General features: G+C 46.3%; 1 protein-coding gene across 3 annotated transcripts in view; it reads right to left on the reverse strand.

Moving 5' to 3' along the window:
- Positions 1–25221, reverse strand: part of IBTK (inhibitor of Bruton tyrosine kinase) — an 876521-nt gene that overhangs the window by 635666 nt on the left and 215634 nt on the right. For all 3 annotated transcript variants that reach the window (XM_078648126.1, XM_078648125.1, XM_078648127.1), the window contains one exon: positions 22860–22983. In XM_078648126.1, the coding sequence (XP_078504252.1) occupies positions 22860–22983 (124 nt within the window). The remainder of the gene's footprint in view (positions 1–22859; positions 22984–25221) is intronic.

Consider the following 25221-nt stretch of genomic DNA (forward strand, 5'->3'; position numbering starts at 1 on the left):
CATCCAGGGAATGAAGAGACCTTTCCGCTGGAGTGGAAGGATTCTGAAAAAACGTAGACAACGTAATAGTCTGTTTAACATGAAAATCAGATATCACCTTAGGAAGGAACTTAGGGTGAGTACGCATCACAACCTTAGCAGCATGAAATACAGTATAAGGTTCCTGGCAACACAATGCCTGAATCTCACTCACCCTGCGGGCCGATGTAATGGCCACGAGGAACGCCGCCTTCCAGGACAGGTGCTGAAGCGCGGCCTTATGAATGGGTTCAAAAGGGTCCTTCATCAGCCTGGACAGTACCACATTCAGCTCCCACGAAGGCGAAGGAAGCCGAACAGGAGGAAACACTTTCTTCAAGCCTTCCAAAAAATCCTTTATCACAGGAATCTGGAAGAAGGATGTCTGTGAAGGGCATTTCCTGTAGGCAGTCAGCGCAGCGAGATGAACCTTAATAGAATGGAAATTAAGGCCAGACTGCGCCAAATGCAAAAGGTATGGAAGGATGACATCTTCCTTGCATGTCGTCGGATCATAGTTCCTGGACGTGCACCAGATGCAGAACCTCCACTTGTAAGCATAGGAAGTCCTAGTGGAAGGACGCTTAGCCTCCTTCAATATGTCCATACAATCTTCAGGAAGATTCAAATGGCCATATTGCACTATCTCAGGAGCCATGCCGCCAAACTCAAAGACGAGAGGTTGGGCTGCACCATCTGCCCCCCGAACTTCGTGAGAAGGTCCGGCCGGCACGGCAGCCGTATGTGAGGAAGGAGAGACCGGTGAAGCAGGTCCTTGAACCACCACTGTCTGGGCCATTCCGGAGCAATGAGGATCATCCGCGCCCTGGACTGGGACAGCTTGATGAGCACCGCCGGAATCAGGGGAATGGGAGGAAAAGCGTACAGAAAGCTGTTTGACCAGTTGATCCATAACGCATTCCCCAGAGTCCCCTGCTGGTAATACCTGGATGCGAAGTCACAGCATTTGCAGTTGTTGGCGGTGGCGAACAGATCCACGTCTGGAGTGCCCCACCTGGCGAAGACGTCTTCGAGCACTTCGTCGTTCATGACCCACTCGTGGTTTTCCTGGATCCGTCTTCAGAGTGCGTCCGCCTGAGCATTCTGCACACCTGGCAGATGGGTAGCCGTTATCTTCAGTCCCCTTGCTAGCAGCCAGTGCCAGATCGCCTGCGCTTCCTGTGACAGTGTGCGCAATCTCGAGCCCCCCTGCTTGTTGAGGTAATACATGGTGGTCGTATTGTCCGTCTGTACAAGCAGAGAGTTGGTCAGCTCCAAGTGAACAGCTCTGAGTTCCAGGAAATTGATGTGGTACGTGGACTCCGTCGGGGACCACGTTCCTTGGATCTGTAACTGTTTTAATGCGCTCCCCAGCCGTGGAGAGAAGCATCCGTCACGATAGTCTGAGTGGGAATGTCCTTGTGGAACGGAACCCCCTTGAGGAGGTTCTCTGCCGAACATCACCATCTCAGGGACTGCTGAGCATGCAGAGACAGTCTTATCCTGTCGTCCCAGCTCCCTCGCCTCTGGTCCCACTGATCCTTCAGACATTCCTGCAGCGGCCGCATGTGTAAGCGTGCATGTGGAGTGAGGAAGATACAGGAGGCCATCGACCCCAGTAGAGAAGACACCGTCCTCACTGTTGTAGATGGAACAGCTACGAGAGCCTGAGCCATCCGAAGGAGCGATAAGCGTCTCTCCTCCGAAGGAGACACGCTTGCTGACAACGTATTGATGGAGGCTCCCAAGTACTGTAGGCACTGGACCGGAGTTGGGACAGACTTGGACATGTTTATGTGCAACCCCAGCTGGGTCAACAGAACGGCCGTCCTGTTGAAGTGCAAGTGCGCTTCCTGGAAGGTGGAGGCTTTGATCAACCAATCGTCCAGGTAAGGGTAAACAAACACCTTGTTCTTTCTCAGGTGTGCCGCCACCACTGCCATGCACTTTGAAAAAGTCCTGGGCGCAGACTTCAGTCCAAACGGGAGTACGGTGTATTGGTAGTAATTGGTGCCTACTTGGAAGCGCAGGAACTTACGGTGTTTCCGTGCAATGGGCACATGGAAGTACGCATCCTGCTGATCTATCGTGCAAAGCCAGTCTCCCCTTTGCAGCCGAGGGTAAATCTGGTGCAAAGACAGCATGCAAAACTTTTCCCTGCAAATCCATTTGTTTGTTTGTCGCAAATCCAGAATGGGCCTGAACTCGTTCTTGTCTTTCTTGCGCACCAGAAAGAAACGTCTTCTATCGCCCTTTTTCTTAACAGGTTATCTGCCTCCGCCTGGAGCTCGCGCAGTTGGAACTGCGAGCAAACCGGTGGAATTGCTGGAGGCGGGCTGAGAAAACGAAGACTGTATCCATTGAAAACAATATTCAGCACCCACTTGTCCTGAGTAATTTGTTCTGCACTCTTCCAAGTAATTTTGTATGCTTCCCCCCACCGGAGCGGGTAACGGAAGAGGGGGAAGTAGCACCTCAGGGCTTAGACCCGGCCGGGCCCTTGTTCGCGGAGGAGGACTGCTGACCACCTCTGCCGCTTTTGGAACGGACGCCGCTGGAACTGCTGCTGCTGCTGTTGCTGCTGTCCAGCCTGCCGACCTTGCCCTCTGCCCTGCGCACCGTAACGCCTCTGGAACGGGCAGAAGGTCTTCCTCTGTTCCTTTGGCTTCTCCAACCCGACAGCCGTCAGGGTTTCAGCCTCCGCCTTCATGCGGGCCATCTCCTCATCCGCAAGTTTGCCTAACAGGGTCGCTCCTGAAAACGGTAGGTTGGCGACCCTCTGCTGCGCCTCTGGTTTCAGCGACGTCAGACGCAACCAGGCATGGCATCGCAGGTTGATCCCATGGCAGTACCCGTGGGCTGCCAAGAGCGAGGAATCCGCAGCCGAGCTTATCACCTGGTCCATCAAGCGGCTCTCCTTGTCAGCAGGCACCGTCGACGACGGGGCGGTGGAGTGCTGTTTTCTTGTCGCCGTCACTATCACCGAGTCCGGTAGAGGGTCCGAGCGAAGGAACGCCGGGTCTGAGTCCGGGGCCCTGTATTTCTTTTGCAGCCTGGAAGGTGCCGATCTTGTAGAGGCAGGGGTGAGGAAGAGCTCAATGGCAGGTTCTTCCAGCTCTGGCACCGAGGGGCGAGACAGCCGTTTAATATGCAGGGTCTCGAAGATGACTGAAGTCGATGGCGTGGGCACCGTGAGTGTAATGCCCAGTTTCGCCGCCCCACGTACCAAACACCTCTTGGAAGGAGACGAGGTCGTCTACTGGAGACACCCTCGTCCGAGGGGAGTCCGACAACGTAGGCGAATAGTCCCGGGCACTGGACGAGTCCGTGTGGCGGGACCTAGACCTGTCCCTCCTGTGGCGCCGTCTGGACCGTGTGGAAGAACAACGGTCACTTCTGGATCTGTCCCTCCGTCTGGAGCGAGATCTCGACCTCCTTGGCCTTGGTTTGCCCACTGGCCATAAAGGAGGAAGCCTAGAACGTGGAAGCCCCGTAGGTGCTGTCGGGAGATGAGGCAAAGAGAGAGACCTTGGTGGAGGTGGCGGTGGAGGAGGAGGAGGTTTATGGGGAGGGACAGGAGGCGGTGGAGGCGTAGGATTACGCGGAGGAGGGTCCTTGAGCAACGGGGGAGGCGTAGGCATCCTGGGCCGTGAGGGCGAAAAGACCTGGGAGTACTCAGAGCCCAGAGACTCTACCACTCTTCTTCTTTTCTGCGCCGGCCTTGATGGGGGTGACCTAGAGGCCGACCTCGTGGACGAGCGATGGCGCTGCCGCGACTGTGGGCTCGTGGAAGCCGAGGAAAGGCTGACTACAGAGCCCTGGGACTCCGTCCTGGTCTTAGAACGCCCCCTAGACGTCGATTTTCTCCTTCTCGACGCTGACCTCCTCTTCGACGTCCAGCGTCTCGGCGTCGATCGTCTTCCCGACGTCGATGATTGTCTACTCGACGTCGATGATCGTCCTCTTCTCGACGTCGAAGATCTTCGTCTCGACGTCGATGATCTTCGTCTCGACGACGAGTGCCGGTGTCGCCTCGACGGCGAGCGCCGGTGCCTTCCAGACCCTTCACGACGTCGATGGCGTCTCGACGACGAAGCGGTCCTCGACGTCGACCTCGTCCGAGGTCTCGACGTCACTCCCCTCGATGTCGAACGGCGACGTCGCTTCGACCCAGAGTCCTGGGGTGACGGGCCTTCTCTTTCCGGGGGAGCCACCCAGAGGCCAAAGTACGGGCAGAGGAAGAGGCCTCTCCATGCGCAGACCCACCTTGATCTTGCTGTCTTCTTTGCTCCAGTCCTCGGAGCAGAGTCTTCTCTCTGTCCTTCAGGGTCCTGTTGGAGAACTGCTGGCAGATCTCACAATCCACAGGGACATGAGAAGAAGGGAGGCAGAGGATACACACCCTGTGTGGATCAGATTTGGCCTTTTTCCTGGCACACTCAGGGCATTTGTCAAATAAGGAAGGCATATCTGACAAAAGAGTGGCCAAACTCACCAGAAAACTCCAGCAAAGGGAAGAAGAAACAAAAACACATCTAGTGAAACACTCTAAACACTTGAAAAGTGCAAAAAATTTGACAAAACACCCAAAAAAGGAGAGTTCATTGCTCCAGGGTCCTGCTAGCAGGAGCCGGAAAAAAGAACTGAAAGCGGAGAGAGTTGCTGTGCATTCTGGCATACCGAGAGTTCTGGAAAGTTTCCTTAAAGGCACGGTATCGCTTTTTAAGCCACATATTGGCAGCCTATGGGGGGGCTTGTCTGTCCATCCCTTCCTCTCTATCATTCCAAGGATTTTGTGAAGGGGGAAGTTTCTTTATGGGTGAAACTTGGCAGACTGTGCTGAATATGATATTGGTGGAATATCCTTTGCATTTCTAGTTGAAGTACTGGACAGCGTAGTCTTACAGGTATAGGCTGCATTATTTGTCTTTAATTCATTCTTAAGTGTCTATGCAGGACTGCACAGAAGACAGCTTAAGAGATTATTTTTGATTGCTCCGGGGTCCCCGCACATGAGCGGGACTATTCACTAGATCATGACTATACACAGAGATCCCCTACTACAGAACTATTTTTCCCTCTTTATATTTTACCTAATGAATTGATGTATACAAGGTACACAATGAAAAAGCATTGCGAGGTGCAGCTCAATTATTGGCTCTGGGTACCATGGGTTCTTGGTGTACCTACAAGTCCTAAATATCTCTGCAAACAGAAGGGTCCAGCGAAGGTAACGGCATATTGCTTTCAAAAATCTAAGAATTGACACGTGAAAACCTAGGCAAAAAAAATTTCAAATCACTTTCAATATTTTTTATTTCACTGTTATTTCCTATAGGAACATCTAGAAGGATCTACACAATTGACCCCCTGCTGAATTCCGAATTTTCTCTACGTTTCAGAAATGTATAGTTGTCCAGGATCCATTATTGGTTTCACACCCATTTCTACCACTAACTAGAAGGAGGTTGAAAGCACAACATATAGGAAAAATCAATTAGGTCATTGCCAAATCTGTGTAGGTTCCTGAAAGCTGGGAAGATGGTGATTTTAGCAGCGCACACCCCTTCATTTATACCATTTGCAGGGAAAAACAGAAGCTTTATTCTGCAACACTTTTTTCCCATTTTCCCCCAAAAAACAAAATGTAGCAATATTTTGGCTCATTTCTCAGTTCCCTCCAGGGGAATCCACCAACCCTAGGTACCTTTAGAATCACCAGGGAGCTAGAAAAAAAAAGGGACATAAAACCGTTTGTGGACAAGAGGTTGTGGGCTCTTTAGTGCGAACTGCCCCAAATAGACAAAAAGGGGAGGGGGGGGGGGGGGTTGTTCACCTAGCAGCTAAGACGTTGAAAAAAGGCCTCAGGTGATGGGGTCCCAGGGCCTGAAGTGACTTAGGGAGGAAGGCTGTGCCAACAGATTTTTCACAGGGCATTGCGGAATGCTATTCCCTGCGGCCAACTTCACGGCGGGGGTTTGGCTTTCAGTAAGGTAATTAAAACCTAGATATTCACAGACAAAGGAGTGGGCAACAGGAGAGTGAATAAACATAATAATTGGGTACAGTATAGTAAACGCTAGCATGCTAGAAAAGCAGTCATGTGCTGTTATATATATATATATAACAATATAAGGCGGTGCAGAGTCTTTGATCCAGCTACAATGTAGATCAGCAGGTACCAATAAACACTTAAAATAGACAATAATATAAAATGGTGCAGAGTCTTTGATCCAGCTGCAGAAGGAATCAGGAGGGCTCAGGCTAAAAGGATATCTATATCACTTACTTAGAGATCCAGAGAACAAGGGGTAGGGGCATCAGGGGGAGATTCAGCAAACTGATGTGCACCGTATAGCAATGGGTAGTAGGTGAGTAGCATAATAGGATCACAGTCATGCATGAGTATAAAGTTATTGGACCATCAAATAGTCAATGTTACAAAATCGATGCAAAGTCTCTGAACTACAACAATAAGGTTCAGGTGAACTTGGCCATAAGGATGGCTTTCACTTCTTTCTTGAAGAGTGCAGTGGAGGAGATAAGCCTCGTTTCGGAGGGAGTGCATTCCAGATCCTGGGTGCCATCCCTGAGAAGGAGCATTGGTAAGTTTTTTCCTTACGGAATCTGCGAGGTTTCAGGAGCAGACTTTTTGCACTTCTATTTGATCTCGAGCCTCCTGATATAGACAACTTTAGAGTGAGGTAGTTGGGTGCCTTGAGGTATATGGCCGCGTGTGTCATAACGGCAATTTTCAGCTGCATTCTGGCTTCAAAGGGAAGCCATTTCAGGGATTTCAAGTCAGGAGTTATATGAGAGTGTTTCCTTGAGCCAGTAATGAGTCTTGCGGCAGCATTCAAGGAGGCTCTTAGGGGTGCGGTTTTTGTTCATGGGAGTCCGCTGAGGGCCACAATTCCGTAGTCTATGCGGGGGATGACTAGGGCTTGTACAGCAGTTTGGAAGTCCTTGGCTGGGAGGAAGGGTTTGAGTTTCCTCAAAGTGTTGATTTGAAAGTTAGCTCCTTTCGTTGCTTTGCTAATGTGCTGTTGCATATTGAGCTTTGCGTCAAGTGTGATGCCTAAGGATTTCGCAGAGTCCACGATGGTGGGTTGGACATTGAATGCTATATATACATATATATATATATATATATATATGGTATGTGGTGCTCTCAAATCGAAATGCTCAGCAACAGCAGCAGCAATCGCCGTCGATCCAAACAAGAGCAGCGAGACCCAAAGAAAGTGCAAATAGTCTTTTTATTAAGTGCTAGCCCAGCACCAGTCCGCCATGACGCGTTTCGGCTACAGATAGCCTTGATCACATGACAAGCGTCAAGAGGGCTGATCACCTTTTTATAGTGCAAGTTCATCACGTGTTAATGGAAACAAACAGAATACTATCATAGTTCCCAAGCATTTAGAATGTAACATAACGACATAAATGTCTAAATCAGCACAAGTGTGTACCATAATAGTTGCTGTAAACCTTAGCAATATGTGGTAAGCATAGTTATCACACACCTATATTACCATACATATACTGCTAACAGCTATTTACAAGAGTCAACATGGCATCGGCAAAATCAACTTTTAAAATACGATAAAAGTTAAAACCAATAAATAGTCATATAAATATTTCGAAAATATAACCATTAAAATTACCAAAACTCTGTACACAACACAATAAAAATCAAGGTTCCGTATGTCATGGACTCCTAATTCATTGTAGTGTTATTGAGCCCAAGTGGGCTAATATTACCTCAAGCCTATTACTGGTAAAATACACATGTGCAAAATACAAAATTCGTTAAAACACAGTGATGGAATAAAGTGCTCCCACAGTTAGTGCTATATTTGATTGGTGAATTAAAATAATGGTCATGGAGATGAAATAGGGAAACAGTTAATATACATCAGAACAATTTCATAAAGTGAGTCACATTGCAGTAATACAGGTTAAAACTTCATATATAAAAGAGCTGGCAGAATGGACATGAAAGAGAGATGCATCAAGCAAATACAATGGCATCGACTAAACATTAAAACCTAAAGATAGGTGTGGCAATCCTCCCCAGTATTAAGACCCTGTGGTGCCTTGGTGTCTAATAGGATTATATATCGGGTCTCCAGTTTACGCAACAGAGACTCCCGATCACCACCTCTCCTTTGGGGGGGAACACAGTCTATCACAAAATATTTCAGTAGGGAAGCATCCTTTCCATGTTGACTTTCAAAATGCCTGGCTACCGGGTACGTAGCGTCTGCATGAGTGATCGCTCGCAGATGTTGTAATATCCGCTTGTGAACATGCGGTCGGGTACTTCCCACATACCTCAACCCACATGGGCATTCCAGGACATAAACAGCAAACTCTGATTTACAGTTTAGTTTCTGTTTAATTTTAATGGGAAAGGGAGAAAGAGGAGTCCTTACCTCTGTTTTGCTGATGCCGTGTTTGCAAGCTTTGCAAATTGAGCACCTCAAAAAGCCTTTGCTGCCACAAAGCCATGAGGCTTGAGCTACCTCGGGGCTGCTGGACACAAGACTGTCCTGCATAGCCCGTGCCTTCCGGTAGGTAATGCTATATATATATATACATATATACATATTCATATATATATACATACATACATACATACATACATATATATATATATATATATATATACACACACACACGCGCACACACACACACACATTAGGTGTCCTCATTCTTTCTATGTTTAGCTTTCTGTAATTACCCAGCTGTATTGTTAAGTAAAATCTATTCACTATTTCTATCAAGCAAAAACTGGACTATTTCCTGAATATATCTTTGTCTTATCCACTACCTCATGCAAACATCTTTGACCAACAGAAGTGATAAGTGAGATAATGGAGTCCTGTGTCTGTTCTCTCTCTTATCATATTCACATTTTATCGCTTCTACTGGGCCCTTGTAGTCCTGTGCATGCGTTCACTGGTCGGGGAGGTGAGAGACCGCAAAATGCGTTGCTCCCACTGGTTGTCAAGCACACAAGTTAGTGCATTCTGACAGAACAGGACTGTGGTAGTTGACCAGACATGGACAGAATTGGTGGGATTATCCAGGCCAGATATTTACTCGCACTAGGCTAACTAGAGTCAGCACAATCAAAGTAATATGTCAGTACACCTTTGCCTGGCTGCACTTCATAGGTGACTCCTGGTTCTTGCTTCCGTTAACTTTGCAAGCCACTTACTGTTCTCTCCGATTTGTTATTGTAGTCTCCCGCAGTACCCTTGAATAGTAAGATCCGGTTTTGTTTGGAATCATTAGTACGGTTTTCCTCATGTGTTATTACCTTATTCTGAGAGGACCAGCTTCAGTTCATTGGTTCCCTGGGTTCCAGTGTGTCATTTCCCTTTACTTACCTGCTAATATTCATGTATATAGGCTGCTTATTCCATATACTAAGTTATGTTTTTTATCTTGTGTAGAGTTGTGCTTGTATCTACATTCCACAACTGTGATCTAGAAGTTGTGGTCCTTGAGATAATTACTGAGGTGGGCTCCTTCTGTTTGTGTGTGTCTCGCTCTCCCTTCTCCATTTTCCACAAACTCCAACACCAGTGTCTGACCATCTCACTCACTTCAGGGTTACAGGACACTGACTGGTCAATTCTTGTTTTTTAAGTTTCTGAGAGTTTGGTCACACCAGTTTATTTTTAATTTCATTTTTTTAAGTTCAGTAGTATGGAGAATCCATTGACAGTGGTGCGCTGCGTTCCACATGGTTCTTCACGGTTGAGGTATTTTAAAGAGAAATCTTTGAAGGAATGGTATGTTTATCTTTCATATTGTGGTTGCACACGATGCAAGTGTGAAGGAAATGGCATAGTGGTGAATCTAGTCCAGGGTTTCACAGTTCCTAGGCTGTGAAGTAAGTTTAGAGTAAGGCTCTTTTAATGTGGTTGTGGGTGCTAGCATTAGAGTGGGGTGGAGGGGGAGATGCTTGGAGCCCAAATTATTGAGGAATGCGAAAAGGGATTCTTTCATTGTGTTGGTAGTTAAGTCACTATGAAGGCAGATGTCACAGAAAATGTGGAATGGGTGCAGAATGAAGGTTTCAGATTCCCTGTTAGATTTTGATTTGCTTCATTTATAGAGCACAACTGTCACCGAATCTAGTATCCTGGCATTAACATATAGGTACTACAGAAATTCTACCGTCCCATCAGCACTGGGTCGACCAGGCAAATTACTTACGGAACAGCCAGCTCTTAGAGGCCTTCATAAACTGCAACAGTTCCGTTGAGGACTTGATCGAGAGGGGTAACTCATTCCATAGCTGGGCTGCTTTAACTATGAATGCCCAACCTGGTATTGACTTGTGAAAAATATTTGTGCAAACCAGGTTTGCTGATCTGCAGCAAAGATTTTGCCCGGGAAAGTAGCATTTCAAGTTACTCTGTAAAGGCACAAGGGTTTTTCCCTGTAGTGTCTTAAATGCAAAACACATGGCTTTAACAATAATACTCTGCTTCAAAGGTAGTCAATGCAGCTCCTTTGAATCCTTAGACTCCGATGACCTACAGACCTACGCCCTTGTGTGAGATTTACAGACCGAGAACAATCTGATTCACTTGGGTGAAGATACCACAGTCAAAACTATTCAGATGGGGATATGGCTGAGAATTATTCAGACCTCAAACATAACTTTTTAGTCCAAGCAGGTGCTAGAGGGTGAACTAAATTTTATTCAGGCATTAGGTGGTCCAAAATCCAGCATCTAGGTTTCTTTTGCATCGTATCCGGCATTCCTCCATCCGATCGGCTCTATAAGCTATCCACTAGCTCCCCAATAGAACAAGCATTTGCAATGCAATAGGTCTCGCATTATTAAAGTTTGAGCTATTGGCATTGCTAATAATAATGCAACACCAATAGCTCAAACTTTAATAATGCGAGACCTATTGCATTGCAAATGCTTGTTTTATTTGCATAGAGAATTCTAACCACATTAACAGCCATTTACATTTGTTCAGAAAGGCTCCAAATGGGATTCAGTATTGCAGAATCCAATTCAGAACCCTTGTTTCCGAACAAATCGTACACATTTCCCAGCAGCAGATTATGATGCCCAAAAATTGTTTGGGCAATCTGAATCGGTTTTGAAAGGCATTCGGACAGCCCTAGTCTTTCGGAGTCGAATCGTGCAGCTTTATGGACACAGTTTCCAAGCGATCGATTACGATGACCGATGCGGACAGCCGTTCAGATTAGTTCTGCCAAACAAAAAACTGCTGTCGGAATCGGTCTTTGGGGGCCCATTGTGGACCCCACTTTACCCAGAGGCCTCCGATAGGGGCCTGTGGGGCCCCGCTTGCCAACCATGCACAATGCGGCAGGTACCGTGGAGTACCCGCCACAGGGTGCAAGGTTTTCCCCAACCAACCCTTTTTTTCAATGGGAGCCTGTATTCTCGTTCGGATCATAATCTCCCATTGAACTCAATGCGAGTTTGACCAAACTATGTTGGAAAGCATCGTAATCAGTCAGTCGAACTTGCAGGATCCTATTCGTTCAAGAACGATTATGAGGCTGATTCGTTCGGAACGACATTGTAATCGGCTTCTTAGTTGTTTAAAGGGCCTATTGAGTAGGGAAAGATGTTCATATAATCACAAGGGAGTGAGGCTAGAAACTTGCTTCTCCTGCATATTCACTGGTAAGTATATTTATGGATGAAGACACGGCGTGAACCAATTTTCCTTTTTTTAAATGTGTACTATATTGTAGTTGCTTTTAAGTAGACTCGCATCCGAGCATAGTATTAGCGAGTGGCTGGTTGGAAGAGTGTTAAATTGTTGAACTGTAATCTTTGGCTTTTGTACGAAGGGTTTTGGTGGTGTGCTTCGAGTGGTGCTGTTATCCTGATGTTAGTTGCTGCACCTAAGCACTATTTGAATAGAGAAGAGTACTGAGCTCAGAGAAACATTACATTCTTCAATACGTAGCTACAGTGTAATTTACAGGCAAATATCCAATTTAGTTGCTCACAGAGCAAAGCATTTACCTTATTCAATGAATGATTGGCTGATTTGCCACACTCACTCGCTAAGTAGTAGGTATTTCTCAAAAGTTCCTGTTTTGGTGAGCTGTGAGCAATGTTCAGCACATCACTCTTAAGTGTTCCAACACCACTGACCTCAAGAGTCAACTCACTCGTCCACTGGCCTTCATCATTTCCCACCTACAATCACTCTGTCACATGTGGTAAGAAAACTTAATGACTGGGCTTCTATCTAGATGATTACCCAAGCACGAGCTTTCTAGTCCTTGGTGTGTAGAAAAGCTTTTTTCCATGTGACATCGCTCAGAAGATTTCTCCTATACTCTGAACAAGTCCTCTCACCTGCAGTGACTGGCATCCTAATAGCATCCAGCTTGGCCATCTTCAGAAGGTGTAGAATGGAGGCACCAAACTCCTTTTAAGCTAAAAAAATACCTCATTCTAAAAATCCCAGTCGGGATGCCAGTCACACCTGAGGTCTATGTGAAGTTGTTTTGCCCCACAGAAGAGTGTAAAATGTACTATTTTCTAATTTCATGCAAAAATATTGCTTGAAAGGTGCACAATGCACCCTTTGTCTCCTGCATCGCCTATTGTTTCTTGTTTCCTTGGGCTTTGTTAGGCTTAACCCACTAGAGCTATACATGTGATTTAACTTATTTGTCTTCAATGGGATTTCACTTGTTCAACATCTAATTATTAGAGAATGTGAGATTAAGTGAGTAAATATAGGGATCTGATTTATAATATAGAGTGGCAAAGCACACCAATACTGTTAGATCTTTACTGTTGTGATTTGCTCCCTTTTGAAACCAAAACTTTGCACATTGAAATCGAAACCTAGTTCTTCCCTACTCAGACGTCAGTGCAGTGGAAAACGAAATTTGTTTCACTGCTTTTTAGGTTGAGCTGGTAAAAGCAATGCGAAGCATTGCGTCCAGCGAAGTATCTTTTGTTGCCCGCTTTCTGGGAATCTGAGACAGGGGTCGGGCACGCGCGGCGATTGGGATCTGTGGACGCGCACGTCCAGGCCGGCGCCGTGCCCATCTCCTGCCTCACATTCCCTGAAAAGCGCAAACAAGCACACACAGCCACACTCACGCATACACACACCCACACACACACACACACACACACACACCCCACAATCCCCCCCCACTCACCGGGCTCTTTTCTCGCTGGCTCCATCACTCCGTCGCATCTCCGGATTTCTCTCCTCCGGCTCTCTCCCGGGAACGCCAGCACTCCTGGAAACCCTGCTTTCTTCTGGGCTCTCCATTACCCACACCCTTCTGCCTTCAAGGTGCCGTGCTCCGGACGAGCTACGTCACCGCGAGCCTGGCAAGGAGGCGGGGCATCTACCGGAACCTCGCAGGCTCCAAGGAACTTTCCTGCCTATTAAAGCAGAGCCCGCCTCTCTCGCCTGCGTTCCAGGCCTCGTTTCATGCAGTCGCAGCCAGCAAAAGTGCAGCCAGACACACACACGCGAAACCGGACACCAAGGCAATACCATGCCCTGCTACTGGGGGATGAGGGAATGCGATAAGTCTGGGTTAAATTGTCAGTCTGACGGTCTGTGTACTAAACAAAAGATAAGGGAGTGCACATTATATGTAAACCATGTTCAAATGACTATTTATTTCTAAATCTATTTATTTGACACCATCCAAAAAATCTTGCTATTAAAATGTAGTTCGGTTCACAAAGCAGAGGTTTCAAATAATGGTTTGTTGATAAAGGAAAAATCACTTTTAAAATACTTGGCTTCTATGTTTGAATTTCTACTTATCTCCTTGGTGGATGTGACAGAGCTGATATCGTATGTAAATGTTTGGTGAAAGGGAAATACGGGAAGTGATTTAATGACCGTAATGAAAGAATGACCGTAATGAAACGTGTTTAATCTTTCAAGCATGCCGGAAAAAATGGCTCTGATGGAACTGACCTCCCGTTTGGGTGCCCTTTTCAAAAATATATGCATCGCCATTAGCCAATCACACAGCTTGGGGCGTCGGATAAGACAAAAGTGTGCCCAGTGAAGTATCTAATATGACAGAATTACTTGAGTGGCTTACTGAATACTGATGGCAGGAGTTGTGATAATATTCTGCCCTCCCATCAGCCTCTGCTTCCAGGATCTGCGCGCGATCGCTCAGGTATGATGTTTGTCTTGGCAGGGCGACCACATTTTAACAGTCACAGAGCATGTTTTACAGTGCAAAAACATGTCCTTGTATCTGAAGTATGGGGCACAATCTTCCTTTAAATGGCTTTGCTGCCATTTTTAAGTTGTTGCTTAGGTTTCCTCTTGTGCTTGGTTGGTTCAATGCTTGTGTGCGGAGACTGAGCGCTGGTGGTACTGCAGGTTGTCGCCTCTTCCCAAGGTTGCATAGATTTTTCACCTATCTTCAGTTCTGATCAGTTTGTACACATGTTTGTGTGTTAATTGCGCATGTGGAAATTTGCCCACCAGTGGCTTCTATTCAAAGGCCTGTTCATCGAGCAAATAGTAAATGCAGATTGACTTGCTGCGCAGACCAATCGCCGAAGCATTTATATGTTACTATATATTGTGGCTACACAGGGTAGGTGGGAAGAGTCTCCACGTCCATCAAAAGCGGGTTTGGGACTCCTCCCCCCCCCCCAGCTGCCCACAAGTACAGCAGCTGAGCTCACAGGACGATGCAGCAGTGCCTGGTGATCAGCAACTACTTAATAAGTGTAGAGGGCCGTAATTCGTTTAGGGCCCGCCAGGCGCTCCCACAAGTGTTCAGCGAGGAATCAACATTACTTGATGTGACACAGAAATCCCGTTGCCCTGCACGATGTTAATTGGAGTTTCAGTATTCCACCACATTATCACTCAGCACCACCACAGCGCCACCACAGCAACACTCCCTGCCACCACAGCATCACTCAGCGCCACCACCGCATCACTCAGCACCACCACCGCATCACTCAGCACCACCACCGCATCACTCAGCACCACCACCGCATCACTCAGCACCACCACCGCATCACTCAGCACCACCACCGCATCACTCAGCACCACCACCGCATCACTCAGCACCACCACCGCATCACTCAGCACCACCACCGCATCACTCAGCACCACCACAGCATCACTCAGCACCACCACAGCATCACTCAGCACCACCACAGCATCACTCAGCACCACCACAGCACCACCACAGCACCACCACAGCACCATCACAGCATCACTCAGCAGCACCACAGCATCACTCAGCACCACCACAGCACCACCACAGCACCACTCAGCACCACCACAGCATCATTCCACAGCATCATTCAGCACCACCACAACAGCATCACTTAGCACCACCACAGCGCCACAACAGCATCACTCACTGCCACCACAGCATCACTCAGCGCCACCACAGCATCACTCAGCACCACCACAGCATCATTCAGCACCACCACAGCATCATTCAGCACCACCACAGCATCACGCAGCGCCACCACAGCATCACGCAGCGCCACCACAGCATCACTCAGCGCCACCACAGCATCACTCAGCGCCACCACAGCATCACTCAGTGCCACCACAGCATCATTCAGCACCACCACAGCATCATTCAGCACCACCACAGCATCACGCAGCGCCACCACAGCATCACTCAGCGCCACCACAGCATCACTCAGCGCCACCACAGCATCACTCAGCGCCACCACAGCATCACTCAGCGCCACCACAGCATCACTCAGCGCCACCACAGCATCACTCAGCGCCACCACAGCATCACTCAGCGCCACCACAGCATCACTCAGCGCCACCACAGCATCACTCAGCGCCACCACAGCATCACTCAGCGCCACCACAGCATCACTCAGCGCCACCACAGCATCACTCAGCGCCACCACAGCATCACTCAGCGCCACCACAGCATCACTCCGCGCCACCACAGCATCACTCCGCGCCACCACAGCATCACTCCGCGCCACCACAGCATCACTCCGCACCACCACAGCATCACTCCGCACCACCACAGCATCACTCCGCACCACCACAGCATCACTCCGCACCACCACAGCATCACTCCGCACCACCACAGCATCACTCCGCACCACCACAGCATCACTCCGCACCACCACAGCATCACTCCGCACCACCACAGCATCACTCCGCACCACCACAGCATCACTCCGCACCACCACAGCATCACTCCGCACCACCACAGCATCACTCCGCGCCACCACAGCATCACTCAGCGCCACCCCAGCATCAATCTGCGCAACCATTCAAAAACAACTGGTTCAAATATGTTCTCTCAATGTTCGAAGCTTTATTACAAATGTCACAAAAAGATGTTAATATTTCACTTCTGTTCTTGGATTTTCGTCACAATAAAATACACTGAACATAATCTTCACAAAAGTTATTTACAAAAGTTTAAGATATGCCATTATAAATTACAATCACTTTTATTTACGTATTAATTATTTAAAAAAATTAAAAGCCATTGTAATTTGTAATATCAATACATCTAAGTCACGTAAATACAAAACAAGTTGCATTACAAATGCTATAGGTGTCACATTTGCGAAAGTTATAACTATTGGCATTGTAAATGACAAAGCTATTAATTTAGCTATTTTCAAAACCAACACATAAATAAAAAAATTGTCATTTACAAGACCAATAGCTCAAACTTTCCTAATGCGAGACCTATTGCATTGCAAATGCTTGTTGTGATAGCAGTGAAAAATCAAGCTATGAAGCCTGTGCTGTCCCTTGTGACGGTCTCAGGCCGCTGCTGACCCGCAAGAGAAGTGGTGGCAGTGTACTTATGCTGTTAACCACTATCTCACCTTGGGGATATATATTTGTGGTGGCTTCTTTCAAAATGAGAACACATGTTGTGAAAATGTGCACATTTTGCATCACTTAAATGTTTTGGATTTAACAGAAGTGAAATTGCACCTGACTATCACGCACAGCAGACTGGTTTCACAACAGACAGCATTGTAGCCAAACCTTTGATACATTGGGCTTTTCGTCTGCCCTGGGATTATTAATCAATGGCGTTCTTGTTGATTTCAATTGCCTGCTCCAAATGTGATGGCTTTCATCCCTATTGTTGTTTGTCACACCCTTGGCACATTTACCTTTTACTCTGGCTTTCGATTGGTTGAGTGTATCTTTGCACTGCTGATGTCAGGGAACAAATTTTTTTTTGCCTCATTTCTTTGGAATTTGAGCTTTAGCACTCGATGGGTGGCCTATCTAGCTCCGAGCTATATCTTTCTTTTTCTCTGTTTCTCTCATGCCTTTGTCTCTCTCTTCCCAAACCTGCTTCCCCAGTCATCATATGTATTTCCCCCTACACACACATTGCCAACTGATTACTCTCTCCTCTCCTCCATATGCCCACACCAGGTACTCATGGTATTCAGTGTCCTCTCCTCATTCCCTCACATCGCTCTCCCTCTACCTACCCTGCTGAACTTCTACCCACCACCTGCTTTTGACTGTGCCAAAACTTGTAGAAATGTGTTGCACGTATTTCCAAAGCCAGTAGCCACTGGCAGTCACCATGTAATACTTTTTTTGTACTTCTAAAATGTTGTCAAGTTGTGTCTACAATCAATGTTTCGGCAGTCTTTGAACAGTTTAACAATGTTACCTCTTCTGCTTCTTATTATACTGTTTCAAGCTGGTCATCACGTTGCACTTAGACACAATGTGATTGGCATCTCTGTAGTATAAGAAATGGGATTTCAAGATGGCTGCCTGATGCTGTTGGCTTTGTGCGTGCTTGCATTGGAATGGCAATACCAGCAGCAAACGTGCATTAGCACAGCAAGACTGAGTGACTTTGCTACTGCTTACTTTCAATGTGCTTGGTGGGGGAGTGAGGGCATGTTGAGCAGATACACAGGATGAGTTGAGCAGCGAAAAATATAATATGGTACTTGTATAATGTAAAATTAAATATGGTTGGCTATGGTGCTTAATTTGAACTGGTGGTGTGAGGTGGGCCCACAGGCACTCATTTTTGGAGAGCTGTACTTACATTTCCTATTCAGATTTCCACCAAGAGAAAAACAAATGGGGGAGGAAGAGAAAGTCAGAAAAACTGTGACAACTGGAGAAATCAGGGATGAAAAAGCTCCTGCGCGAGTGAGATAAAGTGGTCAGGGAGCGTCCGTTGGTAGATGAAAGAGGCACGAGTTGGAATCAAAACCATTTTATTTCGGTTCTCTTTTTTTTTTAATGGGATAGTGTGGGCTGTGCAGCTTTTTGTAGCGTGGCATTGCATCATCCCAAGGAGCCTGCATAAGCTTTGAGGAATTTTCAGTGGCTTAATCTTGTGGAACTCTGTCTGAACATGAAAGCTGTCCCAAAATACTTAAAAGGATTAAGGAAACAATCCAACTCCTAATAATCGTCCTATCATATAATAGGCCGCCCGTCAACTAAACGTTAATGTTCGGCTTAAAGCCATAGAGAGGCAAATGTGTAGTTGAGATTTACGCTTCCAATCAGACTTCTCCTATGCACCATAGGGATGTGGCCTAACGGATAGAGCGGTCGACCTCAAGCTTAGAGTCCTGGCAGGGGCGCTCAACATTCTGTGATTCTGGACAAATCACTCTCCCCGTGCCTCACAAGTTGAATGTGTCCAAACGTAACGTAACTGGTGCTCACTTCAAAGCGCTCTGATATGAGTTGGCGCTATTTAAAACTAAAAAAAAAGCGTGAAATTTGTAGCAGTTTAACAAAGATGTATCAAACCCTCAAGTCACACAAATGGCATGCGTCAACATTTGGACATATGAACAGGTGTTCACTCGGCTCCTTAAGTGACATATGTTTACGAAGGAAGCATCCTCATTCCGGCGGACTTGCGTTCATACTTTTGGTCGGATCGCTGAGTCACCGAAGTTTACAACTTCCCCTTTCAACAAGGCGCCGTTTCCTGGCTCATGCGGTTTGCCCTAAAGTACCCTCGTGAAGTACCCGATCTGTAGACATGCCCACGGCCGGCTGGCACGAGCAGTTCCAGAGATTGTACCCCCGTGCATTGAGATGCTGTTTTGTTTAAGCCAGTGGTTCCCAAACTTTTGACTCCTGAGGACCCCCATTGAGTCACCACTGGAAGCCGGGGACCCCCAAGCAATTTGTATGAGTTAAATTTCAAACATTAAAACAGTAATTCGAAAAAAATACACACGTGTGCACACAAAACAAGTACTCAAAGTACTAAGGATTTCGGGGCCAGATGTACGACCATTTCTTTGAGCGCCTCGCAATTGGCGACACATTGCGAGTGGCGAATTGCTAAATGAAATGTACAACAGTGTGTTTAACACTGTTTGGGATTCCCAATGGGGTCGCAAATTGCGAGGTTCATTAATATTAATGAGCCTCTCGCAATTTGCGAGCCCATTGGGAATGCCAGCCCTCCCAGCGATGGTGGCCTGCTGGGCTCTGCAGGCCACCATGTCTCGGACTGCTTTTAAATAAAGCAGTTTAAAAAAAAAAATGCAGCCTGTTTACCATGCATTTAAACAAAAAAGGAAAATGAAACATTTTCGTTTCATTTTCTAAGGGCAGGCAGAGGTCCCTGGGACCACTGCCTGCCCTTAAAAATAATTTTGCATGCATTTGCAAAGGAGAAGGGGTCCCCTGGGGACCCCTTCCCATTTGCGAATGCATTACCATCTACTTGAAGTAGGTGGTAATTGTGACCGTTTTGCGACCGCAAAACATTTGTACATGGTTTTGAGACTCGCTATTTGGAAGGGAATGCCCCTTCCAAATAGCAAGTTGCAAAACCTATTTAGAGAGTCGCAAAAAAATTGCGACTCGCAAAATAGGCTATGTACATGGCCCAGTAGGTTTTTGAATGCGCAAACTGGTTCGCGAACCCGTTCGCACATATAAAAACAGATTGTACATCTGGCCCGTAGTATTTTATATTGAAGTAATAGCCCCTCTGTCACATGTATTTCATTTGTTTTATAGCATCTCTCATACCTTTGTAGGATGTCAGAGCACTTTACATCACACACATATAGAGACTTTGAATCATACATATAAATCAGTGTGTATATAAAATGTTTAAAGAGTGCTTGGTCTGGAAAAGCACAGACTCAGGATTCAGAACATAACACAGTGGCTAGCATTGACTTTAACATTAAAAATGTATTTCCACCCAAATATATCTTTTTAGCAGCATCAGGATAATGAATAACTGGGAGAAAATATAAGGTACTAACTGGTACCATGCAGTTTGCAAGCAGCTCTTTGATGACAGTTTATAGGTCCCTCTGCTAGATAACGATTGTCACTTATGAAGTGCACAGTAACAAAAGAATGTCTGTGACAAAAGCAGTAACCACGAACCTAGGCACATAAAATTCTGCTTTTTAAGATGCATGTTACACGTTCTTTGCAGTAGGCACATTAACCCTCTGTGCTACATTAGTTAAATCAAAGCTGCCACTGAACAAAACTCTCCTCGCTCTCCAGCAGGTACATTAATCACTGGCATTCTCTTGACACTTTAATTGTTGCTGGAAAGCTGCTAATTATACAAGAAACGTTTCTGAGCTTTTAAAACTGTTGCCTACGGACCCCCTGGGAATGTGTCACAGACCCCTGGGGGTCCGCAGACCACAGTTTGGGAAACAATGGTTTAAGCTATCTCCCCTGGCCAGAGGGAAGCGAGCCTTGTGCCGATGTGTGCCAAGGGTTACCTTAGTGAATGGATGCGCTGGAAGAGCGGAGAGGATGCACTGTGTGTGCCCGGCCGTGCTGCCGCCTCTTTCAGAATCATTCATTGCTACTTCAGCTGTTTTTGCCAACTTGCCGCCCTCCATTATGCCTCTTCATGCTCAAGAAGCCAGGAACACTTGGGGTGGGGTGGGGGTCTCCTCCTCATGCTGTTGCCCAAGCTGCCAATACTTTCCGCGTCTGTAGCAGGTCAAGTAAATAAAACAAGCATTGAGGAAAGCTGTGCGCGAAACCGAAACCTGTTGTGGGGCGGGACTTCCGTCTTCTGAAGCCCGCGCCCACGGAGTGGCTGGCCCAGAGAGGAGCAGTGGTGATGCGGGAGGCTGAAGAGTCCCGGAGTGGCGCCGATGCAGTGAGTGGGGTTAGTTGTACGGAGGGGGTGTCTCTGTGTGTGTGCGGGGGGTGCTCTGTATGTGTGCGTGTATGCGCTTGTGTGTGTGTGTGTGGGGACGGGGGGGAGGTGTGGTGTGAGTCTCTGTATGTGTGCGCTCGTGTGTGTGCGTGCGTGTAGGTGCGCTCGTGTGTGTCTCTCTGTGTGTGTCTGTGTGCGCGTGCATGTGCGAAAGCAGGGGGAGGTGTGCCTGTGTGTGTTGGAGGCTAAAGGAGACAGGAGATGGGAGATGGTGAACGCGCGCGCGTGACCTGATCCGATTACGGCAGGCGGCGCATGCACATCTCTTGTCTTTTCTTGCCTCGTTGAAAGCGACGCTGACAGCTATAGGTCTCGCTGCGACATCGTTTCGCGATGCGTCGCAGGGAGAGACCTAACTGGTACGTAGGGCAGTGTATTTGTTCAGCCCTGGATATCTGGCACAGAGTTTTGTACAGTATCTTCCTAGCAGAGTGCTGCGTTCTGCCTTGGCCTCACTTTTGTCAATTCCCCACTTCAAGTGTGTCCGAAGGGACATAAATCTTTCACGTCAGCTGCCAAAGCCAGGAACGAACGTCCACATGCTCGAGTTTGATTCCCCTTGAGACTGTATTCTGCAGGAGACTTAAAACCGTTTTTTTCCTGCAAGACTGTAAGTCTTGTGTTATGATGCGCGCCCCTAATGGATCCTCTCATCTAGCGCCGGGACACTCCTCGAAGTAGCTGTGCTCTGTATAAATCCCTTATTCATCCATTCACTCAAACGCCCATCTTTGGTTTAAGATAGCCCGTGTCCATCCACCAATAGAATGCAGAAGCAGGTGAGAATTTCTCAGGTGCTGATTGCCTCTTCTAATTGGGCATTAAATCCGGTCATGAAACGGGGTGTTTTACACCAATATGTCCATAGAGGGAATTTGTTGCGATTGTCTATATGGCACAATGCAAACTGCCCATGATGTACTAACTGGGCATAATGGAAAGTGGTATGTTCTGGTCTTGTAATGTGCTAATGAAATGTTAAGTTAGTAGAGCATGGCCAGTTTCCTTATCACAATGGATTGTGAGCATAATAGCAACTTGCTGTGTCAAGTTAAATCGACATAAACTGAGCATGGCATTTAAGTGACTATCAATTCAAACAGGCTAGCAAGCAGCCAATGAGAAAGTTTTGACATAGGTCCATATCTGATTAAATGAAAAGTTGGGCAATCAAACTGCCGTTGGTTTGCAAATCAGAAGGACTGTTGGCAGCCAATCACAGTTCCTTTGGTGTCAATTGCTCCCTACATATGTGTGTGCTCTTAATCTTGCAGTTTTCGGTAGATCACTTCCAAATACAGCGAGCTGCTCAATTAGCCATTTTTGCAACTCGCAATCCAATTAACAGGGAGGGGGCTGCATTTCCACATATTGCCTTCTAACTGCACTTTGTGAGGAAGAGTATTCCTATCACTGAGGCTTAATCTGAACTTACATGGCAGAACGATCCAATGATAGCCCATTCCTTTTCAACTGAGTGTTAAAATATATTTGTCTCAGCATCACTTTGATTTTTTTTGTGCCAAGGTTGACTTGGCACCACTTTAATTTTAACATAAGCCTGCAATTGGATGTATTTGTGTGCAAGTTGAATAAGATAAACATAAAAATGGAGAGAAAAAAACACTTACTCTTCCAGCTTGATCCAGCGCAAGTATGCACACTTTTTGCCCACCATTCTCTTTGAGATGCTGAGGATCAGATTTGTGTTCCAGAAATCCACCAGAAACGAGGATCTTTTTTAAATTCAATTGTCTAGCAAAATGGAACATAATCCATAAAATAGAATACACAGAAGCCAATCTGATAACAGCAACATTACCTTCATGAGGCAATTACAGATAATTTTTAAGCATTAACATGATTCCAACACTACTGACCTCGGAAGAACAATTTATACATTTCTTATAGCCATTGTGAAGTTTAAATAATAAGTTACTTGCCTAAATTGCTTTATCGAACTGTAGAATCCTCACATCATGAATGTCCCCATGCACCAGACTGGATCTCAAAAAGTTATAATCGCACTCCTCCCCAGGTAGGCAGTGCCACGGCTCCAACTTGAAACTGTACCTCCCAGATGTGACGGCCCATAGCAGTGTAAGATGTTACCCAAAATGCTGACATCAGAAGAGTATGAAGAAGAAAACTGTGGTTTCTGTTCATGGTATCCCTCAAAGGCATTGTGCTGCACAGGGCCAGAGGAAGCAATGTAGTGCAGTGGTCAGGAAGGCAAATGATGCTTGCAAGGCGGAAGCCTCATAAAGCTTCTGAACCTCCCGAGATGCTTACGAGGCATACTCATGGCAGATTCCGCGCCCCAGGACTGGACAATTAGTCTTGATGTGAGGCAAGGAAGCATTTTCATCAATAGGATGCAATCAATGGCTGCATCCAGCAAATTCATCTGAACATCTCCAGGAAGGTCCTGTTGGAAGGTTTAACAGGGCCAGAACACAAGTCTCCATTTTTGTTACACGTTTAACCTGGTTATCTTTTCTTAAATGAGGACTTTTACATTGCTTGCACTTAACAATAACATACATAACAATGATTCCGCTTGCAGCACATTTCTTAGTAAGTATGGTATCATGCATTTCATACACTCGTTCCTAGGTTAAGGAACACTGAATGTGATGCCCTTGTATTTGGTTGTCCGGTTGGAGACAGCTCTGAATCTTATGACAAACAATCACATCAGTGCTGCACCTCAGACACACAGTGCGATTGGAACAGTGATTTTATTATTATTATTATATAAACCACCTTGGAGTCAATTTCTGTAGAGGAACATGTCTGCTGAATATCCTGGACTAGTGTGCCTGTGTCTGAGATGCAGGCCTGCTGACTCAAATCTCCATCATGCTTTACACCAGATCGGCTTTCTGATACATTATACACAGGTATAGGGGTTGTGTTGTCCCAATAGATCAAGGTGAGGGTACTCCCATTATGCTCTAGATAGTGTAGGTAATATTAGGTAGAAGTATAAATATAATCCTAAACGCATTGTAATGTTATAATGTTTGACCTGTTCATCTTTTTCACCATTCTTCTAATGCTGGTTGCAATGCTTTGTTTCATCGTACTAATAACTGCAGCTCACGCTTTCTACACAAGAATACAATTGTTTCAATAAATGTTTGAAAAGCCAATTTGTATCGTTCTTGGGTCTCCCTTGGGTGTACCGGAGTAACAACGAAAGGGTGAAACTGTTTCTACAATTTCCTTGGGGAATTAGAGTGGTTATGTTCTGAGGTTGCTCATAACATCTGGTACCCTGCAAGGTTAGGGGATCAGATGGCGCATTGTGAGCTAGCTAGGAATTAGGCCAACATAATGTGATGTTGTGTGTGGACTGACATCCACCTATAATGACGGTTATGTTGTCTGGACACACAGTCCTATTTGATTTGTAGGAACCACATGACATGGCGCCACCAACATTCTAAGTCAGTTACCTATTTAATGGGTGTACTGAGTATGTTTTACGTGTACCCAAGACCCCTATTCACCTAATACAGCAACATCTGTGTTGTTAGGGATTAATTCTCCTCCGCTAAATAGGAAACCCTACTTCTGTAGGTTGATCAAGCTTGAACCTTTAAAAGGATCACCCCACTATAATTTTTCTTTTCTTTGAATTTAATTAATTAAATATGGTTTAAGTAGCAGTTATTCCTATTAGTTGTAAACAAGCTGTAACAGCAATGTTACACCAACAAGGGCTCCCTCTTACAGGGCAAGATGTTAACTTTGTGGTTGAGGCCCACCCTAGTGCACAAAACAGAGGTATTCTATCCATGGGCAGCTTTTCCTGCAATCAATGTCAACACAAATACTGCAGCAGCAATACCAGGCAATAAAGAGCGCCTATGAAGATTTAGAAATACCATTAACATTTCTGGCACATACAAATTGGTTCCAAGGTGCCCTACCACGTGAACTAAAAGCAATACACAATGCTGCCACTAAGACCAGCGTTCCTCATGT

This window comes from Lissotriton helveticus, chromosome 6, assembly GCF_964261635.1.
Source record: "Lissotriton helveticus chromosome 6, aLisHel1.1, whole genome shotgun sequence".
Lineage (NCBI taxonomy): Eukaryota > Metazoa > Chordata > Amphibia > Caudata > Salamandridae > Lissotriton > Lissotriton helveticus.